Source organism: Pseudopipra pipra, chromosome 2 (assembly GCF_036250125.1).
Source record: "Pseudopipra pipra isolate bDixPip1 chromosome 2, bDixPip1.hap1, whole genome shotgun sequence".
Classification (NCBI taxonomy): Eukaryota; Metazoa; Chordata; class Aves; order Passeriformes; family Pipridae; genus Pseudopipra; species Pseudopipra pipra.
In genome coordinates, this window is record NC_087550.1 from 11,173,149 (window position 1) to 11,199,163 (window position 26,015).

The 26,015-nt window shown below is 39.1% G+C and overlaps 1 protein-coding gene across 3 annotated transcripts in view; it reads right to left on the reverse strand.

Moving 5' to 3' along the window:
- Window positions 1-324: 324 nt before the first annotated feature.
- SAMSN1 (SAM domain, SH3 domain and nuclear localization signals 1) overlaps window positions 325-26,015 on the reverse strand; it is an 87,736-nt gene continuing 62,045 nt past the window's right edge. For all 3 annotated transcript variants that reach the window (XM_064643973.1, XM_064643974.1, XM_064643975.1), the window contains 7 exons: window positions 18,521-18,592; window positions 17,782-17,937; window positions 15,671-15,791; window positions 14,112-14,263; window positions 11,673-11,879; window positions 10,498-10,648; window positions 325-1,571 (listed from right to left, as the gene is read on the reverse strand). In XM_064643973.1, coding sequence (XP_064500043.1) covers window positions 1,366-1,571; window positions 10,498-10,648; window positions 11,673-11,879; window positions 14,112-14,263; window positions 15,671-15,791; window positions 17,782-17,937; window positions 18,521-18,592 — 1,065 coding nt within the window. In that variant the 3' untranslated portion in view covers window positions 325-1,365. The remainder of the gene's footprint in view (window positions 1,572-10,497; window positions 10,649-11,672; window positions 11,880-14,111; window positions 14,264-15,670; window positions 15,792-17,781; window positions 17,938-18,520; window positions 18,593-26,015) is intronic.

Sequence of the window (26,015 nt, forward strand, 5' to 3'; positions counted from 1 at the left end):
GGAAAAAAAAAGAGAGAAAAGCTTTCCATTTGTTTATAGCTTCCTCAGAAATACTCCTTTTGAGGTGGAACTTTCTGTGTTTCATCTCTTCTGAAGGTGATTTTCTTTCAAACTGTCAGCAATATGTGTGAAATTTTTTAACATAAATGCAAAATACCTTAAATTATGAAAATTGTGTGACTAATGAGTGTGCAAAAAGTCTTTCTATTGATTTGATACACAGATTATTATGCATGCTAAAAATGCTCAATGGAGTTGCCATTTACTGTGTTAGTCTTAGAAGAGAACAGTCTTTGAAATGTAATGACCACATTAAAAATCAAGTAGTTTTTAAAGGGCTTAAACACATTCTTCTGTTTATTATTGAAGGAAGTACTCTAAAAGAAGACAGGCGGTTAAAATGTGCATTCCAGTGTGAAATATACTGGGAAAAGACAATAAAATCTCATATGAAAGACAATCATGCACAATAACCGTGTTAGCTTTCGAGTTCTGTATACAAACAAATACTCTATTAACAAACTTCACACCACACACAAAAGGCAACAGCTTCACAAAAAGATTATCATAAAAGCATAACATTGATACTGATTATTTTTTTTCTCCAAGCTTGCATTCTCTGTGTAATGCTTGGGACAAATGAGAACAGGTGAAAATAACCATAAAAGAATTGCCACTGCACAAGCCATTCAGGTGGCTGAGTTCTTCTAAAAGATAAGGAACACAGAGAACTAGATTCAGATTCACCCTACAGTTCTTTCATGCCTTCAAGATAAAGTACAGGAGATGATAGTCTACTTTAGAGTTCCTTTTGGAGAGGAGTGGTATGAAACAGTTTTAATATTAATGAGAATTAGCTTGGTACTTTTCAAAGTAGAGTTTGAATATATCCATTCTTTATTATGATGATATACCAATGAAAGTACATTCTGTACATATATCAGCAAAACACAGCTGAAAATAGAGACAGTGTGATCAATCCATATATTTTTAAAATAAATATATACAATATTTACATTTTAGACAGTTCCAGAAATTAACATTTCCAGATTATGAACCACTACCTAAAAAATATCTCTATTATTATAGAAAATGCATTCACTGTACAAATATTTATAAATACTTATGTATAAACTTTTTCAGTGAAAAGTCTGTGGATTCATTGAAAAGAAAAATGTGAGATATTCTTATTATCAACTAACATTTAGCTATCAAGTGTCCACGTATTAAACAGTCTAGAGCATCATACATCAGACAAAAGTAGATTTTTGGTGTTGAGAATATTTTGCGTTCTGCTTCTGTGCCATCATACTGCCAAATCTGATTGTCTTTTCTGAAAATCTCCAGAGAAGCAGCAGGACTGAATCAGTTTGACTCAGTGATTGCTATTGACTGCACCATGTCAGACAGGGCTTCTGGGTCTACTTCTTCTTTGCCATTATCTGAATTTTCTGATGAGATGTAACAGCCAGAATCTCTTGGACAGTCATTTAACTGTGATTTGTCAGAGTCTGGGTGAGGGCTTAAGTTCTGTGTCTCCTGACCATCCTCACTTTTTTGCTGTTGTTCAGCTAGAAAGAACAGAAAAAGAAACAAAAAAAATTTGTCAAAATAAGCATCTTGGGAAAGAGCTTGAGGTAGCAGCATGACTGATCTTGAACTTTAGAAACGGAGCTGGTAACATACACATGACTAGATCAATATCTTTTGTCCACCAGAAACAGAAACCTAAGAATCAAAGAACTAAAAATGCAGTCACACGAGTATAACAACATCTGAGTTGACGTTGAGGCTGGGTTTTATCCTTCGGTATGTTTCTCAGAGATGAGTTCTGGAGAATTTGGCCTCGTCCTTCAGCCTGAGGTCCTTTAGGCTGCCCACGGTCACCGTGTGAGGTCACCATGCCCACAGATGGCAGATACACGCCTACGTTTGTGTGTTCCAGAGTTTGCCCAGGCAATTTCATGTTTATGACATGTTGCATTATAGATGTTGTGCCTTTTGACTGTAACCCCCACCATTTGATGTGCACTGTGTGCTATGTAGGGAGATAAAATGTGCTGGTCTTCAGAAGTGCTCGGCATAAAGATGTGGTAACCAGGTTTTCTAAAGCACTGAACTTTTCAATGTGAGTGGGTGCCTGATGGAAACTTCCTAAGCTTAGCTTAGGAAGGTATCCAGAGGGTTATTTTCCAAAACACAGAGACCTCAGAGAAAGCTGAGATGCCTGACCTCTGCTACATGCTTTTTGAACACTTTTCCAAAACTGAGTAGAAGCAAATTATCTTGCAAATAATTTGTCCTTGTTTAGCTGCTGTATGACTAATCTGTTGAAACTCAAAAATGCAACTCGGTGAGAGTATCAACAGACCTTTCAAAAAAAGCTCAACAAGACAGGACATACCTGTATATGGTGACTCTAATTTATCTCATTTTTAAATTGTGTATTCCTCTTTTCTGGCTTTGAGATACGTGATGTTTACTCGCAGTACATTTCTTAAGAAAATAAACTATAAAATATAAAATCTTTTCCTTTAGTACTTGTGTGTGTGTGTGTGTGTGTGTGTGCTGTTATCACCCTTCTCTAACTGAATTTTTATTTCAAACTGTGTCTGGCCTTCCAAAGTATGGGGAACAAGTCTCAGAGGAAACAGATGGTTTTACCTCAGACTTTTAGCTCTTCAGAAAAATGGAACCTTTTTGCTTTTACGAAGACAGTTCCCTTATTTCACTTGATTTGTTACTCCATGGTTAAATAGTTAGTTTTAGATCTTGAGTCATGTTTAAACTGTCTCCATTCAAGTTCAGGCAGACTGGAAGTCCTAATATATGAAGGATTTAATACTGTGTCAAAAGCTAAATCCAGTTTAGGTCCCAAAAGTTTAAAATTTCCACAAAGAAAATTCATACTGACTCTTGTTTCAATTGTTGGAAATTATAAGATTTGTTAAAGTGGGAAAAAACTTTATATTTTTTTTTTATTTTAAAATCTTGTATTGTATAATGAAGCATAAATTAGAAATGAAAAATTGAAATGTTTCACTTTTAGAGTGAAACGGAACAGCAAGAGAATTTCTTCAGAGACCTTTTTCATTGTGTGAGATTTCAACAAACTTATTTAACAAACCAATGTGATATATTGAGAAACATTTTGAGATCTTGATGGAAGTCTCATAGATTTATTTGGCCTAATTAAGTCTGTTCAATATTTTCTAACTTTCAATTGCCTAAATAAGTCGAAAAACTAATCTGATTTTTGAAGAAAAGAATCCAAAGTCTCAACTTTGTCATTTTTCCATTAAGCCTGAGGCTATAGACATAACCTGATGTACTTAAAAAAAACTTTAAAAATTACTTTAAATATATTCCAAGGAATAAAAGTTTCACCTTGTTCCCAAATAAATTAGTGGTTAATTGCACTTGCGTGAAAGAGTACACATTTCAGCAGATGTAATTGATATCTGCAACTCTTTGATCTCCTTCTCACTTTACAGAACACAGTTTGTCATGTCAAATGTTATCTCTCTTTGCAGGGAAAATATTTGATCATGTAGGGTCCAATTGATTTCTGATTTTGGTCAGGAAGGAATTACAAAAGGCATTACACCAGCGAAGGCATTACTGCTGCTATTCATAGCCACCGGAGTAGTTTAGCACAAAGACCAGCAGATGCCCCAGTAAAGCCCTGCCTAAACCGTGCCATTAGCTCCTCGCAGCCCCATCCCACGGGCACAGACCCCGCGGGTCCCGGGCAGCACCCGGAGCCTCCTGCGCGGCCGTGGGCAGCGCTCCCTGCCCGCCTCCACCCTAATCCCCTCATCAGCCTAATGCTGCTCCCTCGTGCTTTTATCTGCTTCCCCAGCATCATCTGCTGCCCCGGCAAGCACTGACCTAAAAAAGTGTTAATCCCGTTTACATTTTCAAGGTCAGAGAGGAGCCTCCATCCACTTTGTTTTACCATGGGAAGATCAAGTAACTAGCAGGTTAAAAGGAAAATGCAGTTTCAGTCAGTGTATTACTGCCTTGTAACTAGTTGTCTAGATAATTTGAGTAGTTCCCATGTGAACAACGGATCCTAAATTTGTTTTGTATCAATGTCTCCCTTGTGTGTTTCAGGGGAAAAGGCTGAAATGGAAGCCTGGAACTAAGATTTATTTTTATTTAATTTGAATTTAGATCAGTAGGAGAATAAGAAATCTTTATTTACAAAGCATACAAATATGTTATAGGAAGTTTTACACTTCCTATAACACTAGTAGAATTTTTCTTACATGAAAAACTTACTAAATATTCAGGTTTTTGAGACAGCAAAAATATTGTATTTTCTATCTTTCATTCTGAGCAGAGAAAGTTGAAGATAAGCCCTCCCCCTCCATATTTAAGAAGAAAAGACTGAAAGCAAACTTCTACACCTTTTTTTCTCTTTAAAGGTGCCTTAAATATAATGCAGTAAGTACTAAACCCCTTGAACAGGATACTGAGTATTAAAAATATATACAGCATCCAGTTTTAGATGTTGCTTCATGAGAAAAGCAAAGCAACTTTTGCTCTTTTTTTCTTTTTCTTTTTTTTAAGCTTTTTGCTCTTATATTCGGTTCCACTTAAGTCCTTTCTCTAGCACTTATATGCTCAAGTAAAGGTAAGTTTGCTGCCTTGATCTTTTGGACATCAGAAGAAAGCTACGATGCACAGAAAGCAGGAATTGATAAAATTAAACTGCTGTTAGATGTTGCAGAATCATCGGAAATAACTATCTTATCAACGCACGGGAGTCCTATCATTTTTCTACAGCAAAGCAGCTTCACATAAGATAAATAGCTTTCAGTCACTGTTGTCTATGATATGGCCAGAAGAGCCCAAGATATGCATCATTTTGACACATATATTCCAGTACTACTTTAGACGGCAGGATTATATTCAGACTTCTGAAAAAAAATGTGAGGCCTTTAGCCTTGGTAGGAGACGTGTGACACATACTTATCTCCCCCGCTGTTTAGATCTTTAAAATGTGGGTTTGTTACTCAGTGACATAGATGTGCATGACACATGCAGGGATAGACTCCTTTTTCCCTTCACCAGCTCTTTTCCCTTAATGAGGTTAAAGTCCTGATTAGGAGAGCACTTTAAGCTTAGGTCTAAGGCAATTCAGCTCAAGAACGTACAGGGGTCACACTGACTCCTGTATGGTTATGCCAGTTTAAACCAGATGAGTGGAACGAAGGCTTGGATTTTTTTCTTGGGCAAAAAGAAGGTCACCAAGCAGCAACCCATACTTCATGAGTGTGCCCTCTGAGAGTTTGCCTTCATGAGTTTTGTCCAGGAGGACAACTGGGCTAGGAGTATAGTGCTTTAGGCTGAGTCACTGGCCTGCCTTCCTGGAAGGTGCAGTGGTAATGTGCTGAGCAGCATCACATAGTAACTAAATAGAATCACAGAATCACAGAATTGTTAGGGTTGGAAGGCCCCTCTGGATATCACCTCGTCCAACCACCCTGCCTAGGCAGGGTCACGTAGGGCAGGTTATATAGGAGTGTATCTGGCTGGGTTTGGAATGTCTCCAGAGACAGAGACTCCATGCCCTCCCTAGGCAAGTTCCTGTGCTCTGCCACCCTCAATGGACAGAAGTTCTTCCTCATGTTGAGGTGGAACTTCTTGTGTTTTAGTTTTTGGCCATTATCATTGTCCTGTCACTGGGCATCACTAAAGAAAGTGTGTCTTTGAGCATGAATTTAGATCTCCTAGGTATATCTGAAGGCCATGTATCAACCTGTGGTGCCTGTACCAGTTAGACCAGCTAAGTGTTAAAATGAAATGAAAACTCACAAAGCATCAAACTCAGAAAGGATCATTTTGAAGAAGTAGAGGGCAATAATTCTTGAAAAAGCAGAGAAACCTGAACGCGTTTGAGCAATACTTTGGGCACCAAAAGGAGTAAACCTTTTGTGGATGTACAGACATGCAACTGAAAAAATTGCTCTCACTGAAGTCAGTGGCATAGCTTTTTTGGGAGGGAAAAGTTACTGAACTGATATGAGAGTGTATGGTGGAAACAGAAATGAGAAGCTTCTTTTTTTCTCTAAAATCTGGAAGCAAACAGATATGCCTTTAAAAAAAGGTGAAATAAACTAATACTCATGCAAGGATGAGCTTCCTTGGGAAATCTGGAAATATTATGTCCAGGCCAATGAGTTGTACCAGAGTACAGAAGGAGAGATTGTCTTTGAGCACTATCTGACCTTGACATGATATTGTGTGATCTCACGTATTTAAAGGGATTGCCCAGTGTAAAACAGTACTCTTGATGCTTGATTGTCACGTAAGGAATGCACCTGAGAACTGGAAGTCATGTCCTTAGCTAATTACTATTTTACTGTCCAAGTACAATAAATAAGAACAAATCTTATCTGGAACTGGCATTAGAATTTAGAGTATGATCTGCACTTAAATATGAAAAGTAAGCTAAGGAAAGGATTTGGGGAGATAAGCATAAAATATTATCCCCCAAATTGCACATATTCACCTTTTTTTTCCATAAAATGAACTATATGCACGTATCCAATCAAGTCTAATTCTTCTTTAGCTCAGAATAGCTTCAGACTAATGTAACCCACTGGACTTTAGGGATGAACCTCTTGACTTAAATCATCTAAGTGAGAAGAGAATCAAGCCTATTATGCACACAGAAAAACGTGCGTCCTGGGAAGCGGTCAAGAAAAAAAAAAGTTCAAAACTTCTTTTATTACTTTATTCATTAACCATCCAGCAACTGCTTCACTTTAAAAATAGCATCCTACAAAAGCACAGACATCCATCTCCTGTCTAGGAGCCATCTGGGAGAAGAATGGAAAGCTATTAAGAAATACTTTACAAAAAAAGACCTTTTTTTTCCCCTCACAAGCCATGAATTCATGAAAACCAATCATTTTGTCCCAAATATATAGGTCTGATCAACTTATAGAAAATCTAAAAAGAGAACTGGGAAGGGAGGAAAGGTCATGAAGAGCTTACAAGACCTTGCAGTTCTAGGATAGCCTTGCTCCGTTAAGTGCTTGAAGATGATGAATTTGGGTCTGGACTCTCAGGAAACATAGAAAGAAGATAATGCAGTGCTAGGAAGCAAAATCTGCTTAAAAAACACTATGCGGTGTTTAGCACTTGCTAAATAAAACTTTTTAATTTCTGGTATACGATGGGCAATTTTTTTCATTTCAAATTCATTCAGGTTTGAATCAAATGTAAGATTAAAAAATTCTCACTGCCAGAAATCCCACATTTTGGATGGCTTTAAGAAGCATATAATGTGGAAACTATTGTTGCAGGTCTTTTGACTGGAAAATGTTTATTCTGCAAAATTAGTCATATAGCCACAAGTATGTGGCATGAAGAAATCACTTAGTATAATACACAATAAATATAAAGAAAAAGCCAAGGAGCAAAAAAGAAATTAAAAGACCTGTAAAAGCATCCGAACATCTCAAAAGATCAGATAACACACTAAAAAAATATGACATCCTGCTTTACTACAATTATAGTAGAATCTAGTAAAATGAGCCTATGTTCCAGCATGCTTGGCTGTTCTGAATAATAGCAGAGTCACAAAAACTCAGAAACCCTTGTATTTCAACTCTGGACCATACTTGACAGTCCATCCATTAATCAAACATATGCTCCATGGAAGTATGAATGCAATTCAGAGACATGGAAGTCTTCCAAGCTCTGTGAGAAAGATGGGCTTAGAAGAGTAAATATGGTCTATGGCCTTAGTATTTTTTTTCACAAAGCTTACAATAAAAGTGAACTTTTACCTGGAAAAGTGCTGAAATTCTAATTAGACTACTCTTGGCCAGTAAACAGATTACCTTGTATTTGTGGGTAATTATGCAGCTCACTTCTAAGCAATGCAGAAAATCAATTTTAATTAAAAAATCATTTATGCTGGACTGAGCCATGCCCATTTAGAAAAAAAAAAATATTGACCCAGGAAAGTTCAGTTCAGATGCAGAATTCACTTTCACAGTAGCACCCAATTTTCCAATCTGATTGACAGAAGGACAAAGAGGTCAAATGATTTGTACAACGTCAGACTCATGCTGAGCTTATCCCCAACATCATCTTGACACCCCGTCTTTCGTTATAGAGACTTAACAGATAACTTCTACCCAGTTTAGTCTCTAGTATCTTCCTTTTTAGAGCAGGTTGTTAAATTCTCTTCCATCCCTACCAGTCACATGACAAGTGCTATGAGCCATTCATAACCAGGCAAAGCAAGGATTTGATCCAGTCCCGATTCCAGATTCAAACTGGGAAAGTATTTATGCATGGCTTACCTTAAAATATACATGAGTCTTGTGAAACTCAGCTGGGCTTAAATGAATGTTTACAGCTGGCATGACATATAAAGTTGTTGTGGTTCTGATCCCTGTGACTAATCATAAATTCTGGGGAAATTATTTTATTGAATTTGAATACTGGAAAGATTTGCTATACTTGTCTAAAGTGCATGTGAAGTAAATACTCATTTCATCTCTTGAAATAAGACTACAGTGTCATCACTGATTTTAAAGCATGGACCACTTTCTAAGATTTAATGTTATTATTTCAAGAACCATTACAAGAGTTTGAACTATTAGACTACCATACAGATAACATCAGGGACACTGGTTTGCCTGGAGAACTGACTTAATCCCATGATTCTATTATAGGAAGAACCCTATTTTGGTAATAAAGGTAAATTTATTAATTTTCAGTGTATGGGACACCTAAAGACTTGTTAGGTTTGGTCCTTGCACAGGTGTATGTAGAACATTAGGTGTTAAGACACCTTCAGAAAAAAGACTTGGTGTTACATTCTAAAAAGGTTCAATATCTGATGCTGCTTGCTGTGCTTTTGTTACTCAGGGAACATAAATAGTAAACCATATCCTCACCACTAGGAACAGTTTAACATTCGTGTGGTCTGTTGAAACCCATTATGTTTCAGTTTGGATTTCACACTGATGCAAAACTGCAAAATTACAATCTAGCATTTTTCTTCACTATTTTTTGGTGTTAAATATTGAAAAAAATATATGCAATAAAAGGTGCAGAAAGCACAGCAAGGCTAGTTAACCACAAAGTGTACACTAATACATGTACAGTCAGTATGCACATTTTCAGATGATTCCCAGGTAGGTCCCTGCAATACAATTCTTGCAAAATATAACCCTTTTTTTCCTGGATTCACTATTTCAGTCGCTGTTTCTACACAGACAGCCCTTCAGGAGTCCTTTTCTAGCCTGTCATCTCACAGAGCCATAGACCAGAAAGAACTTTTGAACCTGGAGGGCAAAAAAACCCCTTTCTAACACCTCTCCAATGTGTTTGCAAGAACCTTACCTTTCCCTGGAAGCTGAATAAGAACAGGAAAGACTGAATGTACAAAATGCGTTCCAAAAAAGCCCAAAAATTCAGAAAAAAAGACTGGAAAGCTGCCTACTGACTGAGGAGATAACAAGTGGATGCCTGACAATAACTGATATTTAAATATCCCAGGAAGTCATTGTTTTCCCTTCTCTTTCTTTCAGATGCTACTCAATTGCAAGTGCACATTTGACGAAATGACTGCTTAGCACAGGGGTGAGTATGCACGAATATTAATGAAGAGGAAAACATCTCCTGTATTGGCTGAGTGTCTAATTAAGTAGATGCTTAGCTGTAGTTTCTACAAATTTGACATAAATTATTTAAGATTGGAAGTCAGACTGGAAACATCATTAAAATATCATGAGAATAGTTTTTTTTCTGTTCTGTATCCTAGCTTTTCCACTCCCCATGAAAGGAACAAGTGAAGAAAACAAAATGGTAATCAATACATGTGCATACACACACACGGTATGTTCAGATTTTGGAAGCTTATGGAAAAAAATAAGTTAGATTAATTTTGAGAAAAGAATGCAAAGCAGTTATTAGTGTATATTTTTTTTTTTTTACAAAATTTTTCTACGAAAGAAATTAAGTTGGATAAGGATTTAAGGGTGGGATGAAATGAGGGAAGGAAAACACATATTCTTCTGCAGAACCTTGTTTAAAAAATTTTAAAAAATTCTTTACTGCAGCTATTTAAAATAAGCTCTATTTTGGTTAAGATATGAGTGCAGAGTTGGGGAGGTTTTATTTTCTACTCTTGCACAGACTTATGAGTTTTGGGAAGCCACTTAACCTCTGGGAGGATTCAGTCCCCAACCATAGATAGGATTGTTCCTAAGCAATAGTTGCTACTAATCTCTAGCGTAGGAACTATAAATAAGAAATTTTAAATCATTCATGTGTTACTAGTATCATAATCATATACCTATCTAGAAGAGATGTATGGCTTGCTATCTGAACAAATAAGAAAACCATCTGACTCCATGTTTCATATTTAAAAGAAAAATCATTTAAGAGAGCAATGTGAGAACGACTATTTCTTTAAATATGTTTCAGCTTGCACATGACTCTTAACAAAGCTTAAACACTTACTGTCACAATCCTGTAGATTTTCAATTGCTGATAACAATCTTGCCCTGTCTTCTGGGTTTGAAATATTTAATTCGATCAGGTGGCTTTCCTGGAGATCCTTTAAGTCCTCTAGGGTTTCGTAGCCATTTAGCAAGAGGGTTGAGGCATATTCCTACAAAAAGAAACAAGCAAATCCTCTCATGGAAACAAGCACTATGTAGAGGAATAGACACAATTCCACTTTTACTTTTTTGTCAGGTTGAAATGGGCTCCATTCTCCAGTCTGATTGACTAGCCTTTGGCATAAAACCAGTGCTGGAGAGCAAGAGAGGACAGAGGCAGAGATGCCTGGGGGTCATCCTGGCCTTCCCAGCATCTATGCCTGCAGTCTCTAACAGACTCAGGCAGCAAATTGGACCAGGACAGAGCTCTGCCAAAATTATTTAACCTGCCAAGTGTCTGGACTTTTGTGGGTCATTCCATGAGTGTCTCTCATGCTGGATCGAGGAGGGCTCTCTGAGGAAAGGTGTGCTCTGTGTTTGCACAGAAGGAGCCCTTTGATACAAGCAAGGGTGAGAAGGTGGGGCAGACCCCAGTCATGCTGTGTCACACGTGGTCCCCCTTGAGCTGTGTGTCGACTCAGTATGAAACTCTGTGCGTGCTCCAGGGAAATGAGTGTTTGCATCAGCAGCAAAGCAATTACCGTTATTAAAAATGTTACTTGTAAATCATGACCCCATTACGCTTTGATGCTCAGTCGAGAACTAGGGTTGCAGAGACAGAGAAAGAAGCAACATGAGCATAGTGCAAAAAGACTATTGCTCCCTAAAGACCAAAAGAAATTAGAAACGCAAATTCTAGATTTTGGCACTGGAGTCAGACTGCAGTCCTGTCCTCAGGGTGTCCAAAATCACACACCTCCTGCAGTTAACACACAACTGCAGTCAGGGTATGGTGACCTGACAAGTCACCTCTGTGCCTCTTTGTGTGGAGCCTCTTAGCCTGACCAGATGAGGTGATAAAATGCGGTTCTATAGCCACTTGTGTCAGATAAAAGACAGATAGGAAGCTATCTTGCTTTGCTGACATCAAAACTGTTGAAACCTGCCTTTCTACTCCTGCCTGTAAATGGCATCCCAACCCGAGCACACAGAAATGAAACATTACACGAGGAGCTGGGAAATGTGCTGGCTGACCTGCAGGCGGACACATTCCAGGAGCTCTTGCAATGTTTTAGGCTTGGTCCTTTTGCTTCCTCGGTGCTGGTTTATCTTTCTGGGTGCAGCTTCTTCTTCCAAGATAATATCCACGTAAATGAACTTGAAGTTTCCTACTTTGTTGTTCAGCATGCCTGTCCATATGCCCATGGGGGTTTTACAGATGATATCTATAATGTCTCCTTTCTAGAACAATAAAAAAAGCACACCACTGCTTACACCTCTGGTTTGTTATCTGCAGCTTTTCCTTTCTGGATCAAAAGTCATCATTTTAAAAATTATCTAGATTTAGCACCATTGCTTTTATAAACTCTCATGAAAATAATTACAGAAAACTGAGCTAGCCCTTATCTCCATACCTTTGTGAAAGAAAGCTGGTCATAAGCAGCCCCCTACACCATTTTTGTGCTCCACTTGCATACGGTTGCATCAGCAATCAACTTTTGCCATGGACAGTGGGAACAGATTTTGCAAAAGGCAAGGGATCACTGTGAGGTTATTTTCTGAATTTGTGCTAAAGCATTCACACAATAATCTTATTATCCAGCCCCTAAAGGGGCTTCAAAAACCAATAGCTGAGCTATATGAAAGGTGAACTTACCCATTTTACAGTAAAAAACATTGGCTACATTTCTCAAAGGCAATAAAGAACATTTAACTCCCTTAATACCTTCCTATCTGTCCTTCCCAAAGGACTGACAAATTTTCCCACTATTATTATCACAATTGACAGAGAAAATAGTGGATGGGGCCTTAGCAGACAGATCTAGAGACTTCAGTTCTTCACACTTGTCCATTCACTAAGAAATATGAGTGCTAAAAAAGAGTGACAACATAGCTACTTGAAGAGGGCTTTTTGGCAAAGGTGTTCACAGCCACACTGTGGGAATCAAAGCCTCAGCTCAGCAAAAAAGTCACTGAGTAATTCTCGTAGCAAAAAGGCTCCCTTTTAAGTCATATACCCCACACAACTTGCTCTCAGGACCTCAAAATTGAGTCCTGTCTCCTTGGTAGGTATCACAGAACTTATGAAAATGTTGAAAATCTTTGAAGAGTTATTCAACAAACGCCAGCTTCATTTGGCATTCTGTTACAAAGTTAGAAATCAAACACAGTTTGTTAAAAATATATGTTAACAACTACAAAACTTTTAAATCTTTTCTGGTCTGGTCAGGAAACTGCAAGTCAAGTGGTCACACTAGTTTTGGTAGAAACCCAAGTACAAAACTGACTGTGTTCTGCTGACCTGGTTTTGTTAGAATATGGAGCTCAGAGCTGTGAGCACGTTTGAAACGGAAACTAAACAAACATTTGTTTAAAGCTCTATAAGCACACATGTTGTTCTACACACTCATGCAGGCTCAGGAACTTCAGATGTGGATGCAGATCAGGATTAGGCAGTGGCTCTAAGCCAAGCTGCAGACGCACTTTGAATTCAGATTCAGGGTGCTGAAATCTTGTGAAATAAATATGGGGGTTTTCAACCATAAGTACGAGTTTATAATTCTAAAATACACTATCCTAGTGACTAAAAAAGGGATTTATATGAACCCACAGATATTTGCTGGTTTACAGTTAAACTGTTTTGAAAGAAATGCCCTAGATGTCAGTGGAAGTGGAGTGCAAATGGTGAAGACTGCAAGTACCAGCATTGCAATGGCTGTAGGTTAGGCCAGAGAGGAGAAGAGGAAGTCTGCATGAGATACAGATGGGGATTTTGACAAAAAGAAGAGGTTGTGAAAAAGAAAAGGTCCTGAAGTATGAATATAATCTGGATATGAAGGTGCTAAAGAGGTCCAGATTTACAGACATGAGTAGTCAGAAGGATGATGATATTGGATGCGTTTGTGAATAGGAGAAGAAAAGGGCCAGATTTTTTATAGTAATGTTCACCTAGGCCCACATCTGTTGTTCCTTTTCCTCACTCACACAGCCCGGACACCCCTGGGCCAAAGAAAGTTCATAGTTCAAAGGTAGGCTTAAAGAAAAGCTTTGTGGAAAGGCAAACAGCTTCTATTTAAAGACAATGGGTGCCACTGAGCTTCTGATATATCCTGGTTGTGACTGAAAAAGCTGGGGAGACAACTTCACATCTCAGGAGATTTTAGTCTTACTCCAGACCTAGTATGTGGGAAGCAACATGTATGTTACTCTGAGGAAAGCTGTGGTATCTACGTAGATGCCATGATGGAGTACCTACCTGGAATCTAGGCTTTAAAAGGCCTTTAACAGCAGTTGGCTTTGCAGCATTGTCTGAACTAAGTCCTTACAAAAGCACTGCAAAACCAGATAGGTCTTGCTTTTAGAGTGTTACATGTGTTTAACAGTTAAAAATGCATCGGTAAACATATTCTTCACATGTAATAAATGCCCCCCCTGGCATTTCTGGGAAATACGAAGTCCAAGTGGTTGTCTTACCTTGATTTTCAGAGAGTCAGTGTCATAAGGACTTGGTGTGAAGTCAGTGTGGACTTTGGCCCGGCCGCAGAAGGGGCCACTGTAGGGGACCTCATCATCAAACCGGAGGCTGTCTCTGTTGCTCGTTCCATCTGAGCAGCTGGTCACCCCACCTGAAAGACAGTCAAGTTGAGAGATCTCCTGCACCAAGTGCCCAGACATGCAATTCTGCCCAGCAGCCGAGAGGAAAGTGTTTAAAAACACAGAATCAGAGACAGAGCGTACTCTGTGTGGGTTTGACATTTTCCAGGATAAATACATTCAATAAAAATCATACTACAAGAGACCAAAGAAAATGGGTAGGAGATCTTTCATTAATATCTTCCCTACAGTAATCTTTTTCTGGTGATGATACTAATAGACTACACATTTTACTTACAGACTTTTTGAAATATTACCTTTGCAGATTAATAATATGTACCCTAAAAGTGCAGTTTAGGGAATTAATTCTGCTGAACTTCTCCTGTTTATTCAGAGAAATGAAAACAAGTACTGTAGAAGTTATTTTATTTCATTACAGAGCTAGCTGAAACATCAAAGGAACCTGCATTGCAGGGGGAAATTTTAATCTTATCAACATTTCTGCCTGTCATTTTATCCAAGTTGAGCAATAAAATATCGGCAGAGTAATTCAAGCAAATTTGAGCAAGCTCTGCAATATCCCATCCAAATATGTTTTTAGATAAGAGCAGCAGCCTGTTGGAAGTAAACTCCCATATACGATTTTCACAAATCACATCATAGAAAATGGTCATAAAAATGGTTTTGTTTGAAATGATTGCTTAAGTGCACAGTTCCATCTCAGGGCCAGATTAACTGCTAAGTGCAAATGGTGTGGACTGCAGCTCCAGTCTGCAGTCAGGGCTCAAGCAGTGCCTGCAGGGGTGGCACTGCAATGTCATCATGGCTAATTGTGGCCTGCCCAGCCAATGGCCACAGCAGACCAGCACATGGAGAGGTGAAGGCAAAATTCTCATTAGAGATTCATCTGCCCTCTGGTCAAGACTACCCTGTTGGGAGGGGTTTCAGTGGGTTTCAAGTGAGCTGTGTCTCTCTGCATCATGACCTGAAGCTGCCAGGTCAGACCCCCACCACCTGTCATCTCAGAGAGACCGCTGTCTGCCTCTCATCTGCGGGGCAAAGGATGAACTCAGAGCCACTACTCACAGAGAGGATGTTTTTGTGGCTGCACCCAGTGATTGCAACCCTGTGGGTGACAGCACTATAGCAGTGATAACCCCACAAAAAAATTGTGGCATATTTACCAGCAACATCCCCTATAATCCACGTGATTTTTTAAATTCAGTTAATATTTCCACTCTTGAAAACACTGAGCTTCTTTCTGGACAGAGCTGTATCTAGCTGCTACCCATTTAATCAATTTACCCATTTAATCAAATTACACTTCTGTCTGCCAGACTGAAGAGCTCTCTACCATCACCAGCTCTGATACTGCAGACTTAAACAATAACTATATTGATCAAATGACTGAATAAGAAGTATAGATATCTTGTACTTACTAGATGAGCTCTGGCCACTGTTCAGACTATAGAGACTTTCCAAAGAGTCACTGGTTTTTAGGGATACCTTCTCAGTGTGTATTCCACCACCAGGATCACTGTCGTCTTTTCCTTCTTCATTCTTTAACACGAAAATCAGATGTTAACCCCCAAGAAATGTATTTTAGATAAACATATTTTTTTTTCTTTTTAAATCATCATTGGAGATTAATTAATCATTGCACTTTATTAAGAACCACTCTGTCAGAGGAAGCATTTTAGAAGTTGAATGCCTGGTACTATGGGTGCCCAGCACTCACCCCTAGAACCTTGGAGAAATTCCCTGTCTTGTCTCTGTTTCACTCACTCTATTCCACCCCTTCTCAAACAGCTACTCTGCTTCTCCCTCTCGAAAGGCTGCAATATACCATGGCAGAGACAAAGGCTTGTAATGGGAAATTTGTAGGTAGCCAGATAAGGTGGTTTTTTTCTGCTTGTCTCAGAGAAGGAAATGTAAAGTTCAATTCTGAAAGCACATGGTGAAGTTCTAGCTGACACAGCTGTGTTTTGCACTGAACTTCTGAAAATTGTGGCTGGGGTTTTTGGGAGACAGCTCTCACACACACATGACATTGGTGTGTTCCAGCACTGTGCTCACCATGCTGCCCAACCTACACGTCGGCCTCAAAATCCAGTGCATTTCAGAACTAACAGATGCAGGTTTCTCTCACAAAACCTAATAGTGCATGAATTTGGCCCCTTGAGTTTATACCAATACCTCACACCTCAGGAATCACAAGCCTGTTCAAAACAACAGGACCCATATTTTGGTCACAGGTAAGTTAGAGATGATGTAGCAGCTAAATGAAATAGTGATGAGCTTTCAAAGGAAGGAGTTTCTTCAGAGGATTTCATCACATTGTCAGTGTGCATGATATCCTGATGCAACTGAAATTTCCTGCAGTACTTAGGATGTTACATTATATTTGGGGAAATATTAGTTATTCATTAGTTATAATGATGCAGTGAAGCAAAGATGATGGTGCATGGATGAAGTAGAGGCCCATACAGGCACATATCAGGCATGGCACTGAAATGAGACTATACTGGTTTTCAACAAGGACCGTGCTTGTTACACCAGCCAGCAGCACAACCCATAGATTAATCAGGGGGCTGGTATTGATTGTCATCATCTCCTGCAGGAAAGGAGATCATGCTACATGTGTGTCCAACCAGATAATCCATTGATTTCTATAATGGGAATTGTCACCGTAAATGTGTAGATGGTAAATATAAAAATATAATATAAACAACATGGATTGCCACCTCTCAAAGTTTAGGGAAAAAAAAAAACAACCAAAAAACCTAAACTAATGAAATAGGGATCCTTGTCTTTGACCTCCGAAAACTGTTTAAAGGTATCCTGTGAAACGCTGTTTTCTACTTCTGAGATTTCTTATTTATTTTCCCTACTTATTTGATATTGACACCTGTGTGAGATAGGATGCAGAGCAGCTAGAGTTTTTAGGATTGTTAAGTGTGATAAGTTCTTTTTCCTTATTTTTTTTTTTTAATTTGGAACACACTGACACAATGTATTGAGAAAACAGGGTTTGCAGTAAGTTTTTATGTTTAATAAGGATATTTTCACTAAGATTAGATAAGGTAAAAGGAGATAAGGCATATGAGTTATCATTCTCTGGGATGCTGGCTGACCTTTACAAAATGGACTTTGGAAATATTTCTTGTATTGAAAGATAAATTCTTCTAATGGGGCTTTTTTTACAACTTCAGTATGAGATTGACGATGGGGTTCAGTCGATACTCCCTTCTGTCCATATCAGGACATTTTTTTGCACTGCTTGTACACATGATCCTTGATGAAAAAGTGAAATTAAGTGATGTAAAACTCCACTTAGTCCCTTACCATGTGATGCTGTGTGTGTATATGTACACTAACATGCACATGAAAGAAAGAGTACACACCAAAAGCTGGTTTAATTCAGTGTGTGTTACCCTGTTTTTATGGATTGTCATAGGTGACGATAGTTGAAACATGAAGGGGAGAAATTCACAGAAAATTTTTATTTCACATGCATTGTCAACAAACAAGACTCTTAGGCTGTATTTACCATTTCCTCAGAGAGTGCCTTGATGTACTTTTTACCCATCTTTCTCTTCATGGTGAGTGAGATGGCTCTCATCTTCTTACTCAGACTTCCTCCATTATTTGCTGCTTTGGTTTGTACTGTTTCTCCAATGTCACTTATAGTCTCCAGCTCAGAGATCTGTTTTGAAATAAAAGAGTAAGCAATAACTCACCATGAAAGTAAAATGCAGTGTAGTGGAATAGGAATTACAGGGAAATATTAAGGACACTAATACAGTTAGCAGGATAAAAGTCAGTCCTGGCCATTTTCCTGGAATATCATGTACATAAACAGGTTTGCAGCACACCAGTGTATGTGTGACTGAAAGAAAGAAAATATATTTTATGCTAGAAAATGTTGTTTGCCATTATTTATTGCCCCTAATACAAATAAGAATTGAGAGGATTTTTGCAGGGGTCTTGAAAACAAAAGTGACATATTTGTGGGTTACTTGTAAAGTGCTGGTTACTTTGGGCATGCACCACTGTGAAGTGCACTTTTGTGGTTTTCTGAAAAATTGTTTCTAATCTTCACACCAAAGTGCTAAAGTTTAGGTGTGATTGTCCTGTTCATTTTGGCAAGGCCTCAATCACCCAGACAGGCTCAGGGACACGAGCAAAGTTCCCACCAGCGTAAAATGTACACGTTAGTTTCCCGATGTTTTTGCATAACTGTCATGGGAAAGTGAACTGAAGAAATTAAAACTTTGTGTTATACAGACCTCAGCTGAATCATCTGTCTTTGATATCGAGTGGTGCCTGAAACGGTCAAAGCTTCCAAAGCTGCTTGTGCGCTGTAAAAGAGGAGAAGACAAACCTTGACGCACTGGTGGTCTTTTGTTCTGTTATTAAGACTTAAATACAGCTGTCAAGTCATCTGTTTGTGTTAAAAATTCCTCCCATATCAGTGGACCGTGAACCGCTACATCCAGCTAGAAACCAACTAGAAGGTAACTGTGAGGGGGAAAAAAATTGTGACTGTCCAGCCAGAAGCAGAAAAATGAGTAAAGGGAAACAATACCGCTCCAAATACTAATTAGGTAATGGAGGTGATTAGGAGTTCTTCTACATCTATTTCACATTACTTAGATACCTAAGGCCAGAAACACTGCTGTCTAAGAGCTCAGGAAAAAAGCTGTTTCCATAAACATGATACAAGCTATAGACCCAGGCACGGTGGTATAAATTGTGACAATTTATACAGTGTACTTTTGCAGCTGGGGAAACTATTTATGGTTCTTTTCCAACAGGAATCAGCAAGGACCACCGAGGATTGTAAATACATCTTGTCTAAAATGCATACGTTGCAGAGGGAGTAACAGAATAATCAGGCAAGGCCTCGTGTTTTTCTTCTCAATTGTCCAATTAGAATGTCTGATTTTTAAACATAAATGGGTACAGTTTTTTCCCGAGTCACAGCTTTACAGCGGAAGAGAAGCTGCATCACCTGAGCTGTGCATCAAGAGACTGCGAATGGATTGCTCTTACTTCCCTCCAATTTTCACCCTTTCTGCATGCAGCTAAGTGGCATGGAAAGCAGGGAAGTGGCACAGCAGATTTTGAGGTGAGAGGTCATACAGAAATACCTGTCAGACATGCCCAGGCAGAGCTGTCTGACACAGAGCTACCCATGGTGGCAAAATGCATAAAATTGGCATTGATGGCAAGTCAGAAGTCCCTTTAAGTGCGGCTCTAATAACAACCAGAATTTGTACATCTATCCACTCTACAGTGTCTTTAAGAGCTTGTTTTTATGTCTTCACCAATACTCAAAGCTAAATCCAGAATGACTCATTTTTTTTTTTAAGTACTTCACTCTTCCATACTAAATGAAAGTCTTTAATGCAGTATCAGAATTCTTGAGCAGGGTTTACTATTATATACAATGCAATATCATCTCAGTCTATTCTTGAGTATTCAAAATCCCCTCTGGAGGAAAAAAAGAAACCCTGAACTAAGTAGCAAACCACAAAATAAATACATCCTGACTGATTTAATAAGTGATTTCAGACTACCTGGCTAGTACAGCTAAGTACAGCTTTTCCTGTACTTATTCATCATTTTGCCTTGCCCCCTTGATTTCAGCCAAACTAGTTCCTTGTTCCATTGCTTTCTTCCCCCACCCCCAGCAATGTGAGTCATCTTTTCATTTCCCCCAGGTTTTTAAAGGACCCATTGTGCTCTTTTCACCTGGAATCTCCAGCTACCTCCTTTTGCTTTCCAAATAGGAACACAAGAGAGCTGTGAGCTCCTGGCTCTACTATTACAGAGTTCCAATCTTCTTCATCAGGCAAAACTTTCCATGAGGTAGCCTCAGAAGCAACTGAGGTAGATCATGCTTTGGGCGTGATCTCCATCCTTTTTTGGAGAAAAGGACTGTTTTAATAGGCTGTCCCTTTGCCTGCCTTTGCAGTGCAGTCACACATGCATGGACCTGCTTCCAGAGAAGTTAAGGAGAAATCTCTTGGCCATGGGTGTTTTCACCCACGAAGGACCCCATCTTTTCAGTCCCTGCTCATAAATCACAAGGTTACTCTCCATATTAGTTCCCTTCTCTTTCATGAAGCCACTTTTAAACTAAAAGTAGTTTGCAGAGGAAAAAAAAAATGACAAAAAAAACCTACAGGAAGCCATGTGAAAATACTTTGTCTTAAAATCTCCATTTGAGAAGAATAAAATCAGCATCCCCTGGAACACAACAGAAAATAAAAGCTCCTTGCTGTTATATTTCCCTGTTTTCCCAAACTTATTTATTAACCAGCTTTGCCACCTTCCCAAAAAAATTAATGTCAACATAGCAGGGGGAGAGGCCTGAGCACAGACAAATGGAAGAGAAAAGTGTACACACATTCTGGCTCCATGTTCTAAGCAGTGCAGCTCAAGAGAAAGAGAAATAACATTTTTTTTTCTCCCCTACATTTCTGGGCACATCTAACCTGAAAAATATTTCCAGCCAAAGGTTATTTGAAGAAACTGACCCAGATTTGTGAATATTTTTGGACAAGTAAAATGACATTCACTACTCACTGAGGGGAAAAAAAAAAAAAAAAAGAAAAAAATGAAAAAACCCACACAGCTCTCCTCTTAATTGATTGTAATCTCTCAGAAAATCTCTGTTGGCTAAACATTGTGGTTTTGTTTGTTTGTTTTTACCTTGTGAAATCTAAAAGGACAATTTGGATTGCACACTTTAATTTTATCTAAAATTCCCATAAAGAACTTTGCTATCAAGTAGATGAACAATATCCTGTGACAAGGGGTTAGCTCAATAGTATGATATAAAAACACAGCCCCAAGGATTATGGTTCTATTAGACAGGATTAACACCTTTCACTAGCTTGTCAACCCAGCCAAATGTGCCCTGTAGCATGGAGTGAGAGGGATAGAGAGGGAGGCTGGGATTCACAGCAATACTGGGAAAGTATAAAATAGTCTCCCACAGCGATCTCTAAACATACACTGACCTTTCTGTTGCATTCAATCACTTCAATATGTCTAGTAGGAATAACTGTATATTAAAGTGCAGATGTGCTGCAAATACTTTAAAAGGAACAAGAGGAAAAACATTGTTTATTGTTGGTGTTACCTATAAACAGCTTGAGCACAGGGAAATCAGTTATTCGTTTTCAACCCTCGAAACAACCTTATATCCTACATGTGCAGAAGCCTTGGGCTATTTCGTAGTGTACTTCAATGTTGCTTCATCCTTATTAAATATTAATAAGGGTTACAGGATGATTTCCACTGTTGTAGATAATGGTCTTGCTGCACTGGAGAGCACTAAATAGGGCTGCTTCAGCAGTTCTCTATACTAACTTTTTCCATTAAGTAATCAATAGGCACCACCTTTTAAAAACATATCCAACCCCATTATACTGATAACGAAAAGCAGATTTAGGAGCTCCTGGCTGCAAAGAGAATGGAACTATTAGTTTCAGTAGTGTCAGTCACTGCATTAGCATCAGGGAACACCTACTCTGTGAAGATAGGAACAGGCCTTATTTCCAGGTGAAGGGAGGCTTTTAAAGTAAATGCAAAGCTACCAGGAGAAAATACGCTATTGACTTTTGATACCATCCTATAAAGTTAAGTGGTTTTTCTCGCTTGATTCATGCAAGAGCTACCAGTGGATATGTTAAGCAAATAGGAATTTGCTCAGTAATATCTAATGGAAGCGTGGGTAGGGACAAACAACTGTGTTTTCCCACACAAGGACCGATCAAGTAATTTCTATAAATCAATGCACAAACTTTCATCCCTTCCCTTTCAGTATACCAAATCAGCATAATAAAAAATATCAAAGATGCTTTTCAGTATTTTAAATCCTCCTTCCATCTTCTCCTATATTGTTTATTCCCTGAAATCCAGGAACTTTAAATAATCCTTTCAAAGGGATAAGTGCTATGTAATTGTCGTTTATTTTAATTTGGACAGTCTGCAGTTGATGGTTGGGTTTGTCTGTAAATACCCTATAGTTTTCCCCAGAAAATAGTATGGTATGGTATGCAAATAGTAAAACAACAACAACAGGTTCTGAAATACATGTCTTTCAGTTATAAAACATTCTTCCCTTGTAGGACATATTATAGAAGTCAGATAGTTCTTATGAGAAGCTAGTCAGAGCTTCTCGGTGTCTAAAGACAACCTTTGAGCCAAAACTGACAGCAGTTATCCTGCTAAAAATTCATTATAGGTGATATTCATCTCATGTTTTCCACTGGACAATTCACGCTGCTCAGAGATCTGGTTCCCTACTGTGAGAAATTCTGGCCCATTATATTTTGGTTCAAGTCCTGTTCAAAATATCTTTTAAGTCCAGTATGATGCAATGGCTTTGTACTGACCCTCTCACACAAGTCAATCTTTTCCAATTCCTCCATGCATTTTCATTTTTAGCTTCCATTCACCCTCAGACTACCCAAACTGTGTAAGCTGTATAGGGGCAAATGTGGCCACTGGGAGTAACAAAAAGGGAACTCAGCATGTTGCTCAATTTCCTTGCGTGCCACAGACATTTGTCTTCTTCCCTCTCTCTTGGAAGAAGCCACAGCAGCCCTCAAGAGAACAGCCCATTCTTGATGCTCTGATGGATGGAGACAGGTGGAGATCAAAATTTCGTTCATTTCTTCTGTTCTCTAATGGTCCTAGTCCCTTCAGAAGGAGGAAACTACTCTGAAAATGCAATTAAGAGTTACCAAGTAGGGATGAATATTTCCACTCTGCTAGCTTATCTTGTTGCATAGATAATCAAAAGAATTTTCTCCTACTTTCCTAGATGGGAAGATGGCAGTTTTTAGCTTTTTGGATGTTTTGTGGAAAATAAAAAAAGCAACCAACAAACCCCAAACAATACCACTACCAAAAATCCCCTTGGTTCTGTATAAAGAATGAGAATTTGCATACAAGATTAAGCAACTCTTCAAGGAGTAAGAGAAGCAACAAAAGAGAAGACACCATGACCCTTCTACTTCAGGGATTTTTTTCCTATTCACACATTAGTTACACATACAGAACTTCTGACCACTAACCAATCTATTAATATAACTTTATGACCCACACAAAACATGGCCTAAACCCTGTACTTCACCAGTCAAAAGCAATAAAAAAGATACATCTTGTTCTTGCTAACTCAAATAGAGCAATCTACTGAATTGGCATTTTTAACTGGCTTAAAAATGACTCTGTAATTTTATCGTGGCCTGGTATTCAGTAACCGCATGGACGTGGGGAGAGAGGGGAGCAAAGTGGACTTTGAGCAAAACTGCCTCATTTTAATGATGGGAAAGGGCTGGAAAAGAAAAGCTGGATTAAATAACGAGTTAATCGTGCCTAACACTCCTCCAGGTGAACAAACTGTGCTCTCCAAAGTAAACACTGAGCAGCTGTTTTATCAGCACCTCTACCTGGTACCAGCCTCGGTCTCCCAAGCCTAAAGCTCCGCTGACACGAAGCACGTAGTTCCAGATAACCCAGCCTGCACGTCAGAGTTTCCACCAGAAACCCGTCTCGAGCGCTTTCAAAGGGCACCTCGCACAGGGCAGGCCCTGGGGCAGCTGAGAGCAAGGGGGAAACTACCATTCCTGAAGTTCAACGACACTGAGATAGCTTGTAAGGTCTGTAAGTCTTCCTCAGGAAGAGGCAAGCCAGGTAGGATGTCTGAGCAAAACGGCAATTTCATCTGGCAAAAACTGTGCCGTGTTGATTAAACAAGTTTGTGAGGAACTAAATAAGGAAGTAATTTAAGAAACGTCAGTCTTAACAGTAGGAAAGTTTCGTGCAAGTGAGTGTTGCAAAATGTGCAAGGGGGGGAAGGGACCTGACTCCTCTTTCTTTAAATGAACATTGACCCTGAATTTTGAGCACCGTCGTTCTTGCCCAGTTACTGCAGAGCACTCTCAGTTCCCGGTGAGAAAAGTCACTTCAAGTGCTCTTCTGGCAGTCTGTCCAATTCTGGGAGTGTGCACACAGGTATTTGCAATAATTATGTAATTAAGACTTTATTATTTATATGACATTTAATTAAAAGTGACTTTCAGTGGCACGCAAAACCATGAAAAGAAAATGACTTTAAAAGAAGGTTAAGGATGTGTGACAAACTCAAAGGAGCTATGAAAATGATAGTTAAGGATTTGGCATGATGTGCACTTCTACCTCCCTGGTATCCTTTTTTTTTACCCTTGATTTACACATGGGCAGAAACATCATTGAGGGACGAGCCTTGAAATCCACCCTCCACAAAACCATCACTGCAGTAAGGGGAGCGCTGCCTGAGAAAAGATTGGTTAAACACTACGTAAGCATTGCAGTCTTTGATCTTTAATCTCTTAAATACCAACATCTTTCCTCTCCTGAAACTTTCTCCTCTTCAAACCAGATGAATTGGCAGACGAATTCTCATATTTTAAAAACGAATCACCTAGCTTCAATTAAAGTCCTTCCCCTGCTTACTTATACAGCATGATTTTATTAATGCTGTGTGTTATCTAGGTCCTGACCTTGCAGGGTTTGGCTGGGTTTCCTGTTCGAGAGAAATTACTCACAAGCACGTTTGCAGGCTTTCAGTGAAGACAAAAATACTTATATGCCCAATGACGAGCTTGGAAGAACACAGCCCCCAAGGGCTCAGTTTTGAAGGGACCCCTGTGCCTGCCCAGCACACCCGGAGCGGGGAGTGGGAATGTGACTGCCATGAATGCTCAGCAGAAGAGGCAATGAAGAGCCTACTCGTGGTGCTGCACATAAACCACACTCAGAATAGCCGGGAGAGACACAGCCTGCCTGAGGGGTTTCCTGTTCCTTTTGGAAGCCCGAGGAGTGGCTACAGGAGTGGCTACAGCTGCCGACTGTAGCGCGCTCATCTACCCACTGTGGAGCAGAGCAACACAGGACAGGCAGAAAATACTCCTGCCTGCTGAGACAGTGGTTTGGTCAGAGCCTCTTCAACTTGACCATTGCACCAAAAGATCCTCCACAGGGATTATTTCAGTGGCAGCAAGAGCTCCTTGCCTATGTTATGCTTTGCTACCGCGTATCATGGGAGCTGTCCTGCCTCCGGGGAGTCACCAAGTATGCAAAGCAGCTTGTGTATTCCTTGCCAAGGAAAAGGACATTTTCAGTGGAAGGTGTTCCCTCAAATGACCTTCTAGATGGGAACAAGATTAAAAAATAACCTCTAAGTCACGGTCAAATCTGACCATCCCAAAAGCTCATTTGTTTTTGTTTTTGGTTTTTTTTCTGAAGAGTAAGCAAACTTTAGAAAACCCTTATACAAGTTTTACTTCCATACTGCAGTCTTACCCTTGACAACAGGTAATAACCAACAATCAGCTAATTCTAAGAAACCTGGTGGAGAGGGGGAGAAAGAAAGTTAGTTTTTATTACTTTTAAATGAGTGTTTGATACATCATGTTGGTTCCCCTGATTAATGTTCACAGCAAACTCAGCCATTGGAGTTGTAATGTTTCTGCAAGCTTCCCTACAGCAAAGCTTAGCCATTAATTCAGTGGCATATGTCAGCTCAGCAGAGCAAGGTCACTCTTCTCTTTCAAGGGGAACCTTTTTAGAAATAATAAAACTGACAGAAAGTTCTTTTTTGCATGCTTTATGTCACCTGAGGTTGAGTGCTGCAGTTAATATCACAGAGCTTATAAACATTCCCATCTTCAGCAGGCTCCAGCCCCACCAGGCTCTTAGAACCTCAACTTCTTTTTTTTTTTT